Below are 13,015 nucleotides of genomic sequence, written 5' to 3' on the forward strand. Positions count from 1 at the left end.
CAAAATGCTAATTCTTTTCAATAGCTGTATTCGACACCGGCTACTCACATGTTGCTCAGATCCATGCAGTGGAGTCTGTGGAGGGTACCCGACAGAGGTGGAACCACGCAGGCGCAATCGGCGACACTTCAGTCATATAGCGTGAATGAAATTAATGGAAATCTTGACTGACATGGGTCTGAAAGGTTATCGGGGCAGGCAAGAAAGTGTTGAGGCCGCAAGCTAATCAGCCATGGTCACATTGAATTGTGGAGCGGGATTGAGGGGCTGAATAGACCTCCTAATTTATATGCAATGGTCAGGTTTCTTAACTATCCCATTTACATGTCAAGTAGCAGCACTATAGTGTCAATACAACCAGTGTAAATACGTGAAAATCAGACCTGCAGTGCTCTGTGTAGTTTAGTGCAAATAGATTAACAGCCTTCTGCTTTATAATGCTTGTCACTGCAAACCATAATTTCAGTCAGCACAAGAGAGAAAAAGTGTCCCCAGAACAAATATGGTTTTCATTAACCAGGCAGAGTCCCCTTTTGATTCTCAAAGGTGTTAGCTTGACTGATGAATAAGGGTGAAGGTATTGATTTTATAATAGAATTTCAGAGCGACTCCCAAGATTTTAGAGCGCTGGCACTGAATCATGAAAAAAATAAATCTTTTAATTAAAAAATAGAGCCCTTGTGATAAGTGTGGAAATAATGTGGTGCTGCATTTTCTACTTTTGTTGCTACGTTTCCGGCCTCTGCCTGATACAGACCAGCCCTCCCTCTAGCAATCAGCTGTCTTGCACAATACTTAGCTGACAAGGAACATCTGGACTTCTTTTGTAGCAGGGGGTAAAGGGTAAAAAAAACACACATCTTTCTCAAACCTAGAGGCCAAGAACTTCCTGTGATTGTCACATGGCCTGATTGGAAAAACGTCCTTTCTTTAAAGGAAAATGTCTAAATAGTGGCGTGCCTGCTTCAACCTAGTCCTGACTCAACTGCAGCATTTATTAATGTAGTTTGAGTGATGCAGCAGTTTTGCTTCCACATCCAGAGGGCAGCGAGACACATGACAATGCAAAAGCCTTAACTTCACCAGCTCGCCTTTGGCATCTTTTATGCAAAGGTGGCTCCTTGGCTAGCACTCGCATCTCTGAGCTGTAAGCTTTTGGATTGAAGCTACACTCAGGAGACTTGAGCAGAGAGTCAAGGCTAATACTGCAGCATGGTACTGAGCATGTGCTGCACCCGTGGGGGGTGCAGGACTGGCATCAGAGACTGGGAGACCCCAAGAGAGAATAGAGTTTGTTTTTAATTAAGAGGGGCCCGCTGGGAATGTGTTGAAGAGTTCCTGCCTTGTTTTTGTGGGCAGAGTTCAGTTGGTGTGAGTGCTGTTAGGGTTTACGTGTGGATTTTGTGACACTGTGAGGTGATTGCCAACTCTGTTATCGCTGCCTTGATTAAATCGAATATTACATGTCTCAGTTTGGCTCTTTATTAAATCAGCGCTTTGGTTCACAGTCACAAAAGCAAAATGCTGCGGATGCTGGAAACACAAATTAATGTCCAAAGGTGCTGGAAGGATCCAGCAGGCTGGGCAGCATCTGTGGAGGCAAACAGAGTAAACACTTAAGGTCAGTGATCACTCGGTGACCTGAAATATTAAATCTGTTTTCCCTCTACAGATACTGCCTGATGTGCTGAGTACATACAGCATTTTCTGGCCTTAATTTGTTTCACAGATTTTAGATTTAATTGGTCATTCTGTTCATTGCTGAATTTTCTGGATGCTTTTGTCAACAGATGGGTGCGATATTTACTCACAGAACACACATCGTCTTGTTGTAAGTGAAAGAGTTTGGGATATTCCGAAAGGGCACAATAAAGTACTTTATGAAGGCACCCCATTTTTATTAGCAAATCATCAAATGAAGACATTTGCATCTGTCCATAAATTGCTGGAAAAGCTCAGCAGGTCTGGCAGCATCTGTGAAGAGAAATCAGTTAACTTTTTGGGTCCGGTGACCCTTCCTCATCACTGGCTCACAGTGATACTGGAGTAAGTGAAGATTTTAAACTAAAAAGTTACCAGTCATACTTTAGACCATAACACTCTAACATGATCAATGTGGTCAGAAAACTGAATTGTCAAGGTGAAGAGTGTTCAAAGCAGGAAAAAAAGTGATAAAAGCAGGACAAAAAGTGACATGCTGTTGCATATCTGTCATTTCATAATAAAACCTCGTTGTCGTTGGAAGGGCCACCTAGTGACATTGCCGGTTTAGGTACAAGCCATAAGTAAGCGCAGTGCTGATTTTGAAACGAAATATTTGAATCAGATTTGTAGAGACGGATTGAATGTGCTATGTTTTGACATATCTTGAGGGTGTGAAAGGTTCTGCATTAAATGCAGGTTCTTTCTTTTCATCCTGGCACTATATAGACCAGTATTAGACATGTTGTAGGTACCAGTCCCTTTTTACAATACCTCCCAGTGCCACTGCCTTGCCAACATTGGCAAGGAGTGGAAAGAACAAAAAGCAGCCATCTGTTTCTCAATGTTCCTCATTCCAAACTAATTAAAGCAATTTCAGTCTGGCCTCTTTTAAAGCATAGTTTGCAATACTAATTCAAACCATAAGCCAGTGATAACATAGAAGAATTAGGATTGAGAAAATGTACAAGGATTGGGACGTTTTTAGTTTTTAATGTTTGGATATTAAACAGGATGTTAAACCATATTAATATGAGATTAGTACTGAGTATCCAACATCTGCAGTGGGACTTGCTTAAATCACAGCTGCAGAATATTGCATATTGGCAGCAATGAGTGAAAGTGACTTCTGACTGAATGCCCTTCATTTTTAATACATAACCGCAACACTTAAGGCCACTCTGTATATTTATAGGCACACAGTATTGCTTCTCAGTATACTTTTTTTGTAGTGAGGTGTTGGAGATTGATAAGAACTGGTTTGCAGCTGGATTCTGCCACTATGGGTACTTGGCTCATATTAACCATAAAGTACGATGTAACTTTTGAAAATTGATGCGTAGAATAGTCTTTCCAAAATCCAAAAACCTCACCTTGCTGGTGATTACATTCTGTTGGACGAATCTCCTCTCTCTTGCTCTTAAGCAACTGGGGTTGGCCACATCAGCTTCCATACTCACTTTCCCATGCCACCAAATCTAAATTGATCTTAGCCCTTCCATGATTAAAGTCAGCTGATTGAAAAATGCCCCCCTGCAGCAACCATCTCTTCACATCTTATAATGACAACAGTAGAAACTGAATTGTGTCAATCAGACAAAAGAAAGTTTCCCAGGTATCGAGCATTCTGAGACGTGTCTAGCTGATGAGTGTTGGACTATTGAAGAGTGCCTGTTGCCTTATCACTTTCCTGTCCAACAGAGGGCCAAGTTGCGCAGAGCTGCGCATCGTAGAATCCCTACAGTGTTGAAGCAGGCTATTCGGCCCATCGAGTCCACACTGATCCTCTGAAGAGCATCCAACCCAGACCCAAACCTCCCACCCACCCTATTCTTGTAACTCTGCATTTACCCTGGTTAAAACACCTAGCCTGCACATCCCTGAAAACTATGGGCAAGTTAGCACGGCCAATCCACTTAACTTGCACATCATTGTATTGTGGGAGGAAACTGGAGCACCCGGCAGAAACCCGCACAGGAAGAATGTCCAAACTCCACACAGTCAGTCACCCAAGGGTGGAGTTGTACCTGGGTCCATTGGTACTAATCACCGAGTCACTGTGCTGCCCAGAGCAATCACGTGGCCTGTGAAGAGCTGGATACCTTGAACCCAATGGCACCAGGGAAACGATTTGAAGAAACAAAAGGGCACCTTTAGCTCTCTTCTGCTTTCAGAGTTGTCCTTTGGGGAAACAGAGCAGTCAAGTTGGGCCTAATCAGCTGTCGCACGCGGCAGCCCAATTCCTCTTGGTTTTTGGAGGCGAGGCGAGGCGAGGTGCTGCACTACAAGGGCTCCGTTCACATCTCCAAACTGCTCCATAGACTCGAATGCACCCATCTGAGTAGGCAGCCAGCATTTTAACACGACGGATGGAATTTCATTTCCTGAGGGTAGGTTAAGGTGGGGGAAGAGGACTTCAAATGAGGTGGGGGGATGCTGCTGGGACTGTGCAATGAAGTCTGTTTGCTTTTTGGGAGGGGAGAGAGCATTGCAGCTGAGCTCTGTCCTCATTTGCACTTTGCTGGCGCCAGTCACAATGTAGCAATCAGGAGCAGGGGTACCTGGATGAAACTCCTCTTTCCAGCCAAAGACTAAGATTCTAATGAGTGCTCCAGCTGCAGCCTCATTCTAAGCATTAAAGCACAGGAATAAATGATGTTGTGTGCACAACAGGGTACAGGGGCTGTTGAACTGCAGAAGTGCACACTCTGCCAGGTGATTTGTATGTTGCTCAATTTTATGTTTTTGGAGAAAACTGGCTGAGTTTGTGTAGAATTACAACTTTGTGCTAAGAGATGTCACTCCCATATCCACTGGTCAAACTGGTCTTCTGCACATAATTATACTTCTTTCTGAATGTTGTCAGGCAGGGCAGAGGAAGTTGAAGGAAGGCACATTACTCAGCTTCTGCAGGGGAAGTTGAGCAAAAATTGGCAATTAGGAAATATTTCTTGACTTCCTCCCCTAACACCCATGTGTTTCCTCAGGCTAAAGGCTGTGTTAGGGTAACTGAGCTAACACAGCCTTCACTGCTTTTAATAAATTCATGTTTTTGCGGATTCATTAAAAGAGGTGAACGCCTTGTTATTATGTACAAAACACTGACCCCTTACTGTGAGCAATCCTGCTGTGTGGTAATGTGTGTATCTGCGTGTGAACTCTATCCTCAAATAATTTCTTGCTTGTCCAGTCTGTTGCAAAACAGAAACGGTTCTCCTTTGCGTGAAGCTAAATCTGTGATTTAATTGCTAAGAAATCTACACATATGGTGGTGGGGGATTCAGACCAGGAATTCAAACTCAGTGGAGTTATGTTAAGCCATTATAGCTCCCTGGTTAGCCCTGGGTAAAGTATTGTGACCATATCTGTGCACTATAGTTTAAGGAGTGTGTCAAAGCCTAAGAAAGACTACAAAGGAGATTTACCAAATAGTGCCAGGGCTGAGGGGCTCCAGTTCTGCAGAAAGACAAGTGAAGTTGGGATTGTTCTTCCTAGAGCAGGGTGAGCTAAGGTTGAAGGTGTCCAGAAAACGATGAGGAGTTCTGATGGAGTTAATAAGAAGAAACTGTTTCTACTGGCAGGCACGTCAGTTACTAGAGGATGGAAATTTAAGATAATTAACCAAGAAATAACAAGGAGAAACTGGAAATAACTTCTCGTTTACATGGTGAATTGTTAAATTTGCTGCCTAAAAGGGTACTGCAGGCAGATTTAACAGGAACGTACAGAAAAGAATTACTCAGAAAAGGGAATATTTGCCGGACAGTAGGAAGTGAGGTTAAGTGGCTCACTGTTGCAAAGAGTTAGCACGGGCCTGTTTGGCCAATGGGCTTCCATGGGTCTGCAAACTGAGGTCAATTCCTCACTTACTCCAAATTCACAGGCCGCAGTTACTGCTTTACACTTCCAAGCAGCACCTTGGGCTGTAAAGGGAAGTGAAATCAACTGTGATCCTGTTACCCACAGACCCTCTGCCCAAGGCCACACCTGTGATGTCTGGACCAACACTTGTTGTCACACCTGAGGTGGAGAATGGTTACCTGTGCAAGAGAGGCAGTTAGCAACCACAAAGTGATCTGGCATCTTCAAGGAGAAGCCAGAAAGAAACATCTGAGAGGGGACAATCCATAGATATTCAGAGAGGAACACACACAAATGATGGGCCGAAAACCAAAAACCGAGATTGCCCCGCACTCACGATGCCTGGAACATCATGACGACCAGATGGTTTCTACTCCCATGAGATACGGGAACAGAGGTGGGCCCATCGAGCCTGCTGCTCCAGTCAGTGAGATCCCCATAGACATATCCCATTCTAGGTTCCTGCCATAAACCCATGTGGCTTTGTGGTTAAGTTGAAAAGTAGACAAAATAAATGCATCACCAGAAATGAGGGGTAGGAAGGCATGGTGGACAATCTGGAAAATTCTTTACTGACCTTTGCAAGTGATCAAAAGTAGCCCAGGAACCTGCATTAACCTTGCACAGCCATATCCAGCCACTTGATTTACAAAAGAAATGACGTGCCCCAGCTGGATCCTCGTTCACTTCCTGTTGAGGTCACTGTATAAACAACAAGCTTGTTAGTATAAATGAAGGGTGAGTTGTTTTTTAGCCAGCTGTTTTTCTGCTCCTTTTCTCACTTTCTAACCCAAAACTAACGGTCTCCTATTTCTACATATTAACAAGTTCATCCCCATCAGCCAATGAAACCTTGTGGTGCTTAGAGACATCTGTGAGATGTCTGCAAACAGGCAACTTTTGGTCTCTCCAAAGGTTTCTCTCCTCAGAGAAACATTTGCTCTCAAACATTTAATTTTGAAAGGTTGCTATTTTTACTATTGAGGAGTTGGCACTGGTAGTCCTAACATGCCAGAGACAGCTGATGAATTATGTTATATTGTTAGAGTATGAGGCCTGGGAAAGTCTCCATTAGCCCCTTTTTGGTGGAAAATCAAAATGTGTAAAAGCTTGAGTTAAACCAAGCATTTTAGAAACGTCCCTGTAAACGGGATGACTCTCGTTTTCCTGGTTGTATCATCTCTGGCACATACTTATAAAATTCGATATAAAATAGAATGCTTTCTACCTATAACCCTATTCTTTAATCTGGGTTCAACCCAGAATGAGCCCGCTCTCAAGCATGGCATCACGACTTCACACAAATGAATTTTACTTCCTACACACACACACACACACACACACACACACACACACACACACACTGTTTTGGGTTTATATGTGGCATTGAAAGAAAGCTGACTTCACCTCCATATTGTCTTTGGAAACGGTGATGCCGATATCAAACTTCCAGCGTCACAATTCTCATTTCAAAATGTGTTCTTGGGGAAAGTAAATATTGCTGTCGGCAACAGCATTTGTCACCCACCTCTAGTTGTTTCAGGTTTAATTTGCCAGGCCACTTCAGGCCAGTCAGCGGTTGTGGGTCTGGAGTCACGTCTTGACCGGATCAGGTGGAGAGCTGGAAGTTTCCTTTCAGAAAGGACACTTGGTGATCCAGGTTTTCCCATCTGGGGGGGCTGCCACTTTTCTCACCTCCTGGGAACACCATCAATCAGGCCGGTGATAAATTGATGCCTTTCGTTGGCTGTGACTGGTGATGGATTGGGAACGTCTACAATGGGCAACCTGGAACATGATTCCTTTTTCTAAATTTCATATTATACTTATTCATAAAAGATATTTTTATGTAGATGCGTAGTCACAAATGCAATTTGGTTCTGCGCAGTAGCAAATGAAGGAAACAAGCAAAACTTTATCCAAACAAACCAAAGGCATCTCTTACTTGAACCAAATTATATTTACATACATTTGATGCATGAGGAGGGTCCAATAACTGGATGGAACCCCACTTAACTTCGGCAGGAAGACCTCAGACCATGGTCTTTCCCCGGTGCGCCTTGCCAGAAACTGCCCCAGGCTTCAGTCTATCCCTCATACATAGTCCTGGACCTTGGAATGTGCCAACATAATTCCTGTTGTGTCAGGAAAGGTCAGAGTCTTCCGAGTGCCAGTCGCCCAATTGTTTGTTTTTGTGGAGGGGTAAATCCTGCCCTCTGATAGGAGGCTGTCTTCCCTTGAGGGCATTAGCAAACCAGTTGGGGTTCTCCACAAAAATTATCAGTGAAAGGTCACTTTTGTTGCTGTGCAACGAATTGTGCAAATGTATTTCAAACTCAAGGCTCCAGCTAAGGTTGGAGTGAGTCAGAAAATGTTCGCAGTGGAATTCAGGTTATTTAGGACGAAATCAGGTAAAGATCGGTAAGATTATGTCATTTAATATGGAGGCACAGATTTTCAATAGAAGGCAGCAGTTGAGGGAAAAAGCATGAGGTTTTATTTGGCACTTCTCCTTGTGAAGTGTTAGCATTTCTTGCCGTTGTCGTCAGTACCTTTTAAACACAAGCCACTTTTGTTTTTAAACTGCTCTAATAGTTTGAACAGATTGCTTCTAAGTTCCAAGCTGCTGTCTAATTAACATAAAATGAATTCTGAGCTTTTCTTCATGCATTTTGTGCATCACCTAACACGGTCCTTTAGTAAACAACCACAGTCGTACTGGCCTAATATTTAACTCTGATAACCGGGCCTAATTAAACAACACTAGACAACTGTGGTTTTTACACAAACAGTGGTCTGTCTTAGCTTTTAGCCCTGCATACAAATGCTGTGAATTCTCCTTGTTGATAGGAAGGCTTTTTGTGTTTATTGTGACTGCCTGTTGATATCAAAGAAAGAAAGTAATTGCATTTATGTAGCACTTAGCAGAATAATAGATACAATAACTATTACTCATTAACTGTTCCAATATAGTAACATCCCATAAACATACTATTGGCAACAGCCAACTCAATAAAACACATTGTCTCACATGCAGTTCTCCAATTCAGGAGGAAAGAACATCAAAAGACAATTCTGAGAGAGAGAGAGAATTCCAGCCTTCACCTGTAGCAAAGAAAGATATGGCAGCCTTTCACAACTCCAGCAGATTTTGCTCCCAAAAATCCAAGAAACTAAAATACTTGGTTCTGTGGATGGGAGCTTGACCCCATCCATTCAGGCTGCATGTATCATTGCAACTTTAAAGAAAAACACCCAAGGCTTCACAAGTTATTTATCTTCTCATAGACTGCTTGGTTCCTCTGCCTTAAAACCTCGCTTCAAAAAAAAGGACAAAATAACCGTTTAAAGCCATCGCATTATCGTAGCAGTGAATGGAGGATAGTTATCTGAGATCCTTGTAAAATGAGCATGCATGCAACAGGGCAGAAATCTGAAAGGTACAATCAGGCTGCTAGCCTGTTACCCTCTCTAAGATACCTCACATGCTTTGTGTTGCAAAATAAAATAAAAACTGTACTGTGCATTTAATTGAATGGGCTGCACGTAACAAAAAAGTTAGAATATTGATAATTAGACTGCATATGCGGTGTAAATAAAATCAGTTCCAGTCTCTTATAGCAGCACAATCGCTGAGCACAATTGGCAAGAATTAGTCAAACAGTTCCACTTTGGCTGCGAATAGTGGTGTCATTGTCGGCATCATTTAAGACAAGGTCCTCATTACTGACTGGAGTCCCCTAATACTGCAGTCAGGGCTTGAAATGTCCCGGTTTAAACATGTCAGTTTTGCACACCTCATTTGTGGAATTTATTAACTGAGCCACTTGGGGAAGCTGCGATCACTGTTCTGAGAATTGGTAAATGTAAAACAAGCAGAATTGTCAGTCTAAGGACTGCAGTGTTCATTAGGCATCACTTCTAAAAGGGAAGGGAGTGGGTATAGAAATTGTCCGATAGTTGCAACATAGTGCTCTTTATGTTAAAGAAACAGTTTCCAATTCAGTAATTGCTCGGCCATCGCTGGCCTCGACTAATCTGTTGCTGAAATCCTCATCCATTCCTTCATTATCTGTGGAGTAATGCATTCCTGGCTGACCTCCCACATTTCACCCTCCTTGAAATTGTTAACCACAATTCTGTTGCTGGTTATTACTTACGTCCAGTCCCATTCACCAGTCACCCAGTCAAGCAACATCCTGATTTTAACATTCTAAGCATTGTTTTCAAATTGCCTTATAACCTTGCATCTCCCAATCTCCCTTCAGCCCCACAATTCTCCAAGGTGCCTGTACTCCTCGAATTATGACAACTTCAAAATCTTGGATTTTTAATTATTCCACTGTTATGCCATCAGTTGCCTAGGCTTTAAGCACAGAAATCCCTACCTAAACCTCTCCTCATCTCTCATTTTTCCTTCTTTTATATCACCTGTCTCTCTGACTGAGCTTTTGTGTGTTTGCCATAATACCTTATTACAGCTTGGTGTCAGATGGTGCTATACGTCGCACCTGCAAAGCAGTCTTTGAAAGTTTTATCCCATATATGGCACTATATAAATACAAATCACTATTGTTTGTTGTTGTTATGCCTGTGAAGGAGATTGGAGAAAAGTTAAACTACATGAACAAACTAGAGGCGTGCTTGGTCACTTCAATAGGATACGACCCTCATAGTGTAAATTTTATCAAGAACCAAATGTGTCCGATCTAAAGCCGTGCTTTTTGTAGGACAGTGCGGAATCCCTAACAATTCAAACGGTGTTCAATTTTTGGGGGAAGTTGTGTGATTTGCCTGTTGAGGTCATATGAAGAAGAGGTGCAAGCTGCCCCAATGCACTGTTACTGGAATGCACATCCCGACTTAGTGCTGTGGTGGGGTTTCCAGGTTTATTTCCCATTAACATTGAACCTGTGATTGAGAGTGACAGTGTTTAAGGAGACAGTCAGTCTGCAAGTGAAACATTTTGTACTGTTGATTTTAACATTGCTTTTCATATCTGAGTTCTTGCTGTGAAGCAGTGACCTTCGGCTCATCCAGAACGTTGTGTGCATAGCAAATTTTTTTTCCCTTTTGAGGGGGAAAGCTTGTTTTCCTACATTACTGACTTCATAGGAACTTGCTCATCTCAGCCATTGACACTGACCTGTCATCTGTAATCTGGCATTTGTAGCCCCGGTTAAATTGTCTACTGCAGGGAAACCTTTTCAGTCAAGGAGTTTAAATAAGAAATCATAAAGTAATTTCTTTAACACCTCAGGAGATCCTCAACCATTTTATAAACCAAAAAGTGCTTTTGAAGTTTTTGTAACTGATGTAATACAGGGGAGAAAAAAAAACAGGCAAATTGTATACAAGCTGCAAGGTCCTCATTGTAGTGGTTCTGATGAAGGGTCACCAGATCCAAAATGCTAACTCTGCTTTTTTTTCCACTGATGCTGCCAGACCTTCTGAGTTTCTCCAGTGATTTCTGTGTTTGTAGCATATAAATGGTGTTACATTCTTGGTGATGTTGGTTGAATGATAAATACCAACTCATATCCCAAGGTGACTCCCCCCCCCCCCCCCCGGCAGTTCTAATGATGCTAGAAGGCAGCACCTCACGCAGCAGAGTACCCCCTGTACTGCTTAGATTTTATACACAAGTCCTTGAGCAGAGCTCTAACCAACAACCTTCTGATTCCAAAGCAAGGGCGCTACCACTGAATCAAGGCTTGTACTTGTGTGTGGTCTGTCTGTAGCAGATGGCTCCTTGTACATTTTCTTTTTCAACTGATCAACAAGGGCTTAGCTGCATGATGGTTCCCATATATCAGTGTAAACTGTATATTACGGTAATGTTCGACAACAGAAAAAGTTTAGATTCTGACTACGTTGTGCTTCAGCATGCAGCTTTGCCGCTGGCAGTTGTGGATTCTTCAAATCTTCCCCTTACCGTTTCATTAAATGTGAGGCATCTTGTTCATTGCTGCTGATTTGTGGTTTACACTGGAAAAAGGATGGAATTGCAGAGCTCACCTCCCTGATGCTCCTCGAACAATCCCAGAATCTGAACAAATAAAGACGCAGTTTGTGACTTACTCCATTACCCATAAGCGTGTGATGACCATGTAACCAGAAACAAGCTGAGAAGGAAGGCATCTCACTTGGCCTCAACAATGAGGGGCAAGAAAAATTTAGATTTTATAAATACAGATTACTGTGGGTTGTTTGTCATATAGTATTTTTTCTTTTCAATTTCCCAATTAAAAACGATTGCAGTTCCCCTAGGTGTTTAAGTATATGTGTATGAATGAACACAGTGTCTGATGTGACAGGTTTCTCAGAACTTACATTGGTGATTGGAATATTTGGGACAGAACTTGATCTCCCTAGCATTGTAACTGTGTCATCACTCCGTGACATATCCTTGCCACGAACACTTTCAAGTCACGGTCCAGCACACGCTGTGAAGCCGGTGTTGGATTTAAGGACAGTGATGGGAACTGGCACTGTTTTTAAGTTCAGCCTCATTTCAATCCATTAGCTCAGATGGTGGTTTTGAAAAGACATTGCAAAGGTGGGAGGTTTAATGCTGCAAAAATCTATCGTAACAGTAAATGTTATGCTGCTTGCTTTTGCTGTGTTTTGAATTGAATCGAGTGTATGTAGGGCAATTTTTACTTTAAAATATATTGTAGAATGGTTAATACTGTGGACAATAAAAAAAAAGCAGATCCTGACTGTACTGTCTCTCACCCCCTTCCCCTCCCTCTCCCCACATCAGGTGATGCCTACCCCGGTGGCTCAACTCCTTTTCTTGGGGGTTTCGTCGCCAGTGGCCTAGGGACCTCGACTGCACCTCATGGAACCCCTGCTCCTTTGCCCTCTGACCCTTCCTTCCGTGGACCCACCCCCACAAATATCCAGATGGCACAGCTCTGGGTCGCGCACCCTCCTGAAGGTAATAAAACAAAACAATCATTCTCAACCGCACTCACTACTTGGGGTTTTACAGGGCAATACTAAGTCTGCTGGCAGCTAGGATCAGCAAAAGGTTTAGGGATCAGCCATTACATGTGTTGCAAAGTTTTTTTTAGTTGGAATGAAGTAGGAAAGCAGTAATATCGCAGGAACTTGGATGTAAGTTCTCCCACTCAGTTCATCTGGAAACAGTTGTTGCTTGACAGGCCACAGCTGTTTGTAACTCTGTTTACTCACTAACACACAATCGCCTACTGTTATCCAATCGCCTGGTAAATGAAGTGACGTTGTTGGTTTTGCAATCCTGGTGTTCCGTTAGCTGGCAGGGAGGGGTGTGTGTGTGTGGACAGCAAACTGTGATGCTTCCAACCGTCTCAAATGTGACTTTAGTTCGATGTTTGTGATCGTATTCTCATTTTCTTTCTATTGCTGCTGAGAGAAGGAACCCGAGAAGCTGGGATTGTTCTCCTTTGAGCAGAGAAGGTTACGG

The 13,015-nt window shown here is 42.7% G+C and overlaps 1 protein-coding gene across 12 annotated transcripts in view; it reads left to right on the plus strand.

Annotated features, from left to right (window-relative positions):
- Positions 1–13,015, plus strand: part of tnrc18 (trinucleotide repeat containing 18) — a 182,453-nt gene that overhangs the window by 50,194 nt on the left and 119,244 nt on the right. For 11 of the 12 annotated variants that reach the window (XM_048551911.2, XM_048551910.2, XM_048551917.2 and 8 more), the window contains exon 3: positions 12,329–12,505. The exons of the other annotated variant lie outside the window; for it this stretch is intronic. In XM_048551911.2, the coding sequence (XP_048407868.2) occupies positions 12,329–12,505 (177 nt within the window). The remainder of the gene's footprint in view (positions 1–12,328; positions 12,506–13,015) is intronic. 12 annotated transcript variants of the gene reach the window in all.

This window comes from Stegostoma tigrinum, chromosome 23 (assembly GCF_030684315.1).
Source record: "Stegostoma tigrinum isolate sSteTig4 chromosome 23, sSteTig4.hap1, whole genome shotgun sequence".
Taxonomy (NCBI): Eukaryota; Metazoa; Chordata; class Chondrichthyes; order Orectolobiformes; family Stegostomatidae; genus Stegostoma; species Stegostoma tigrinum.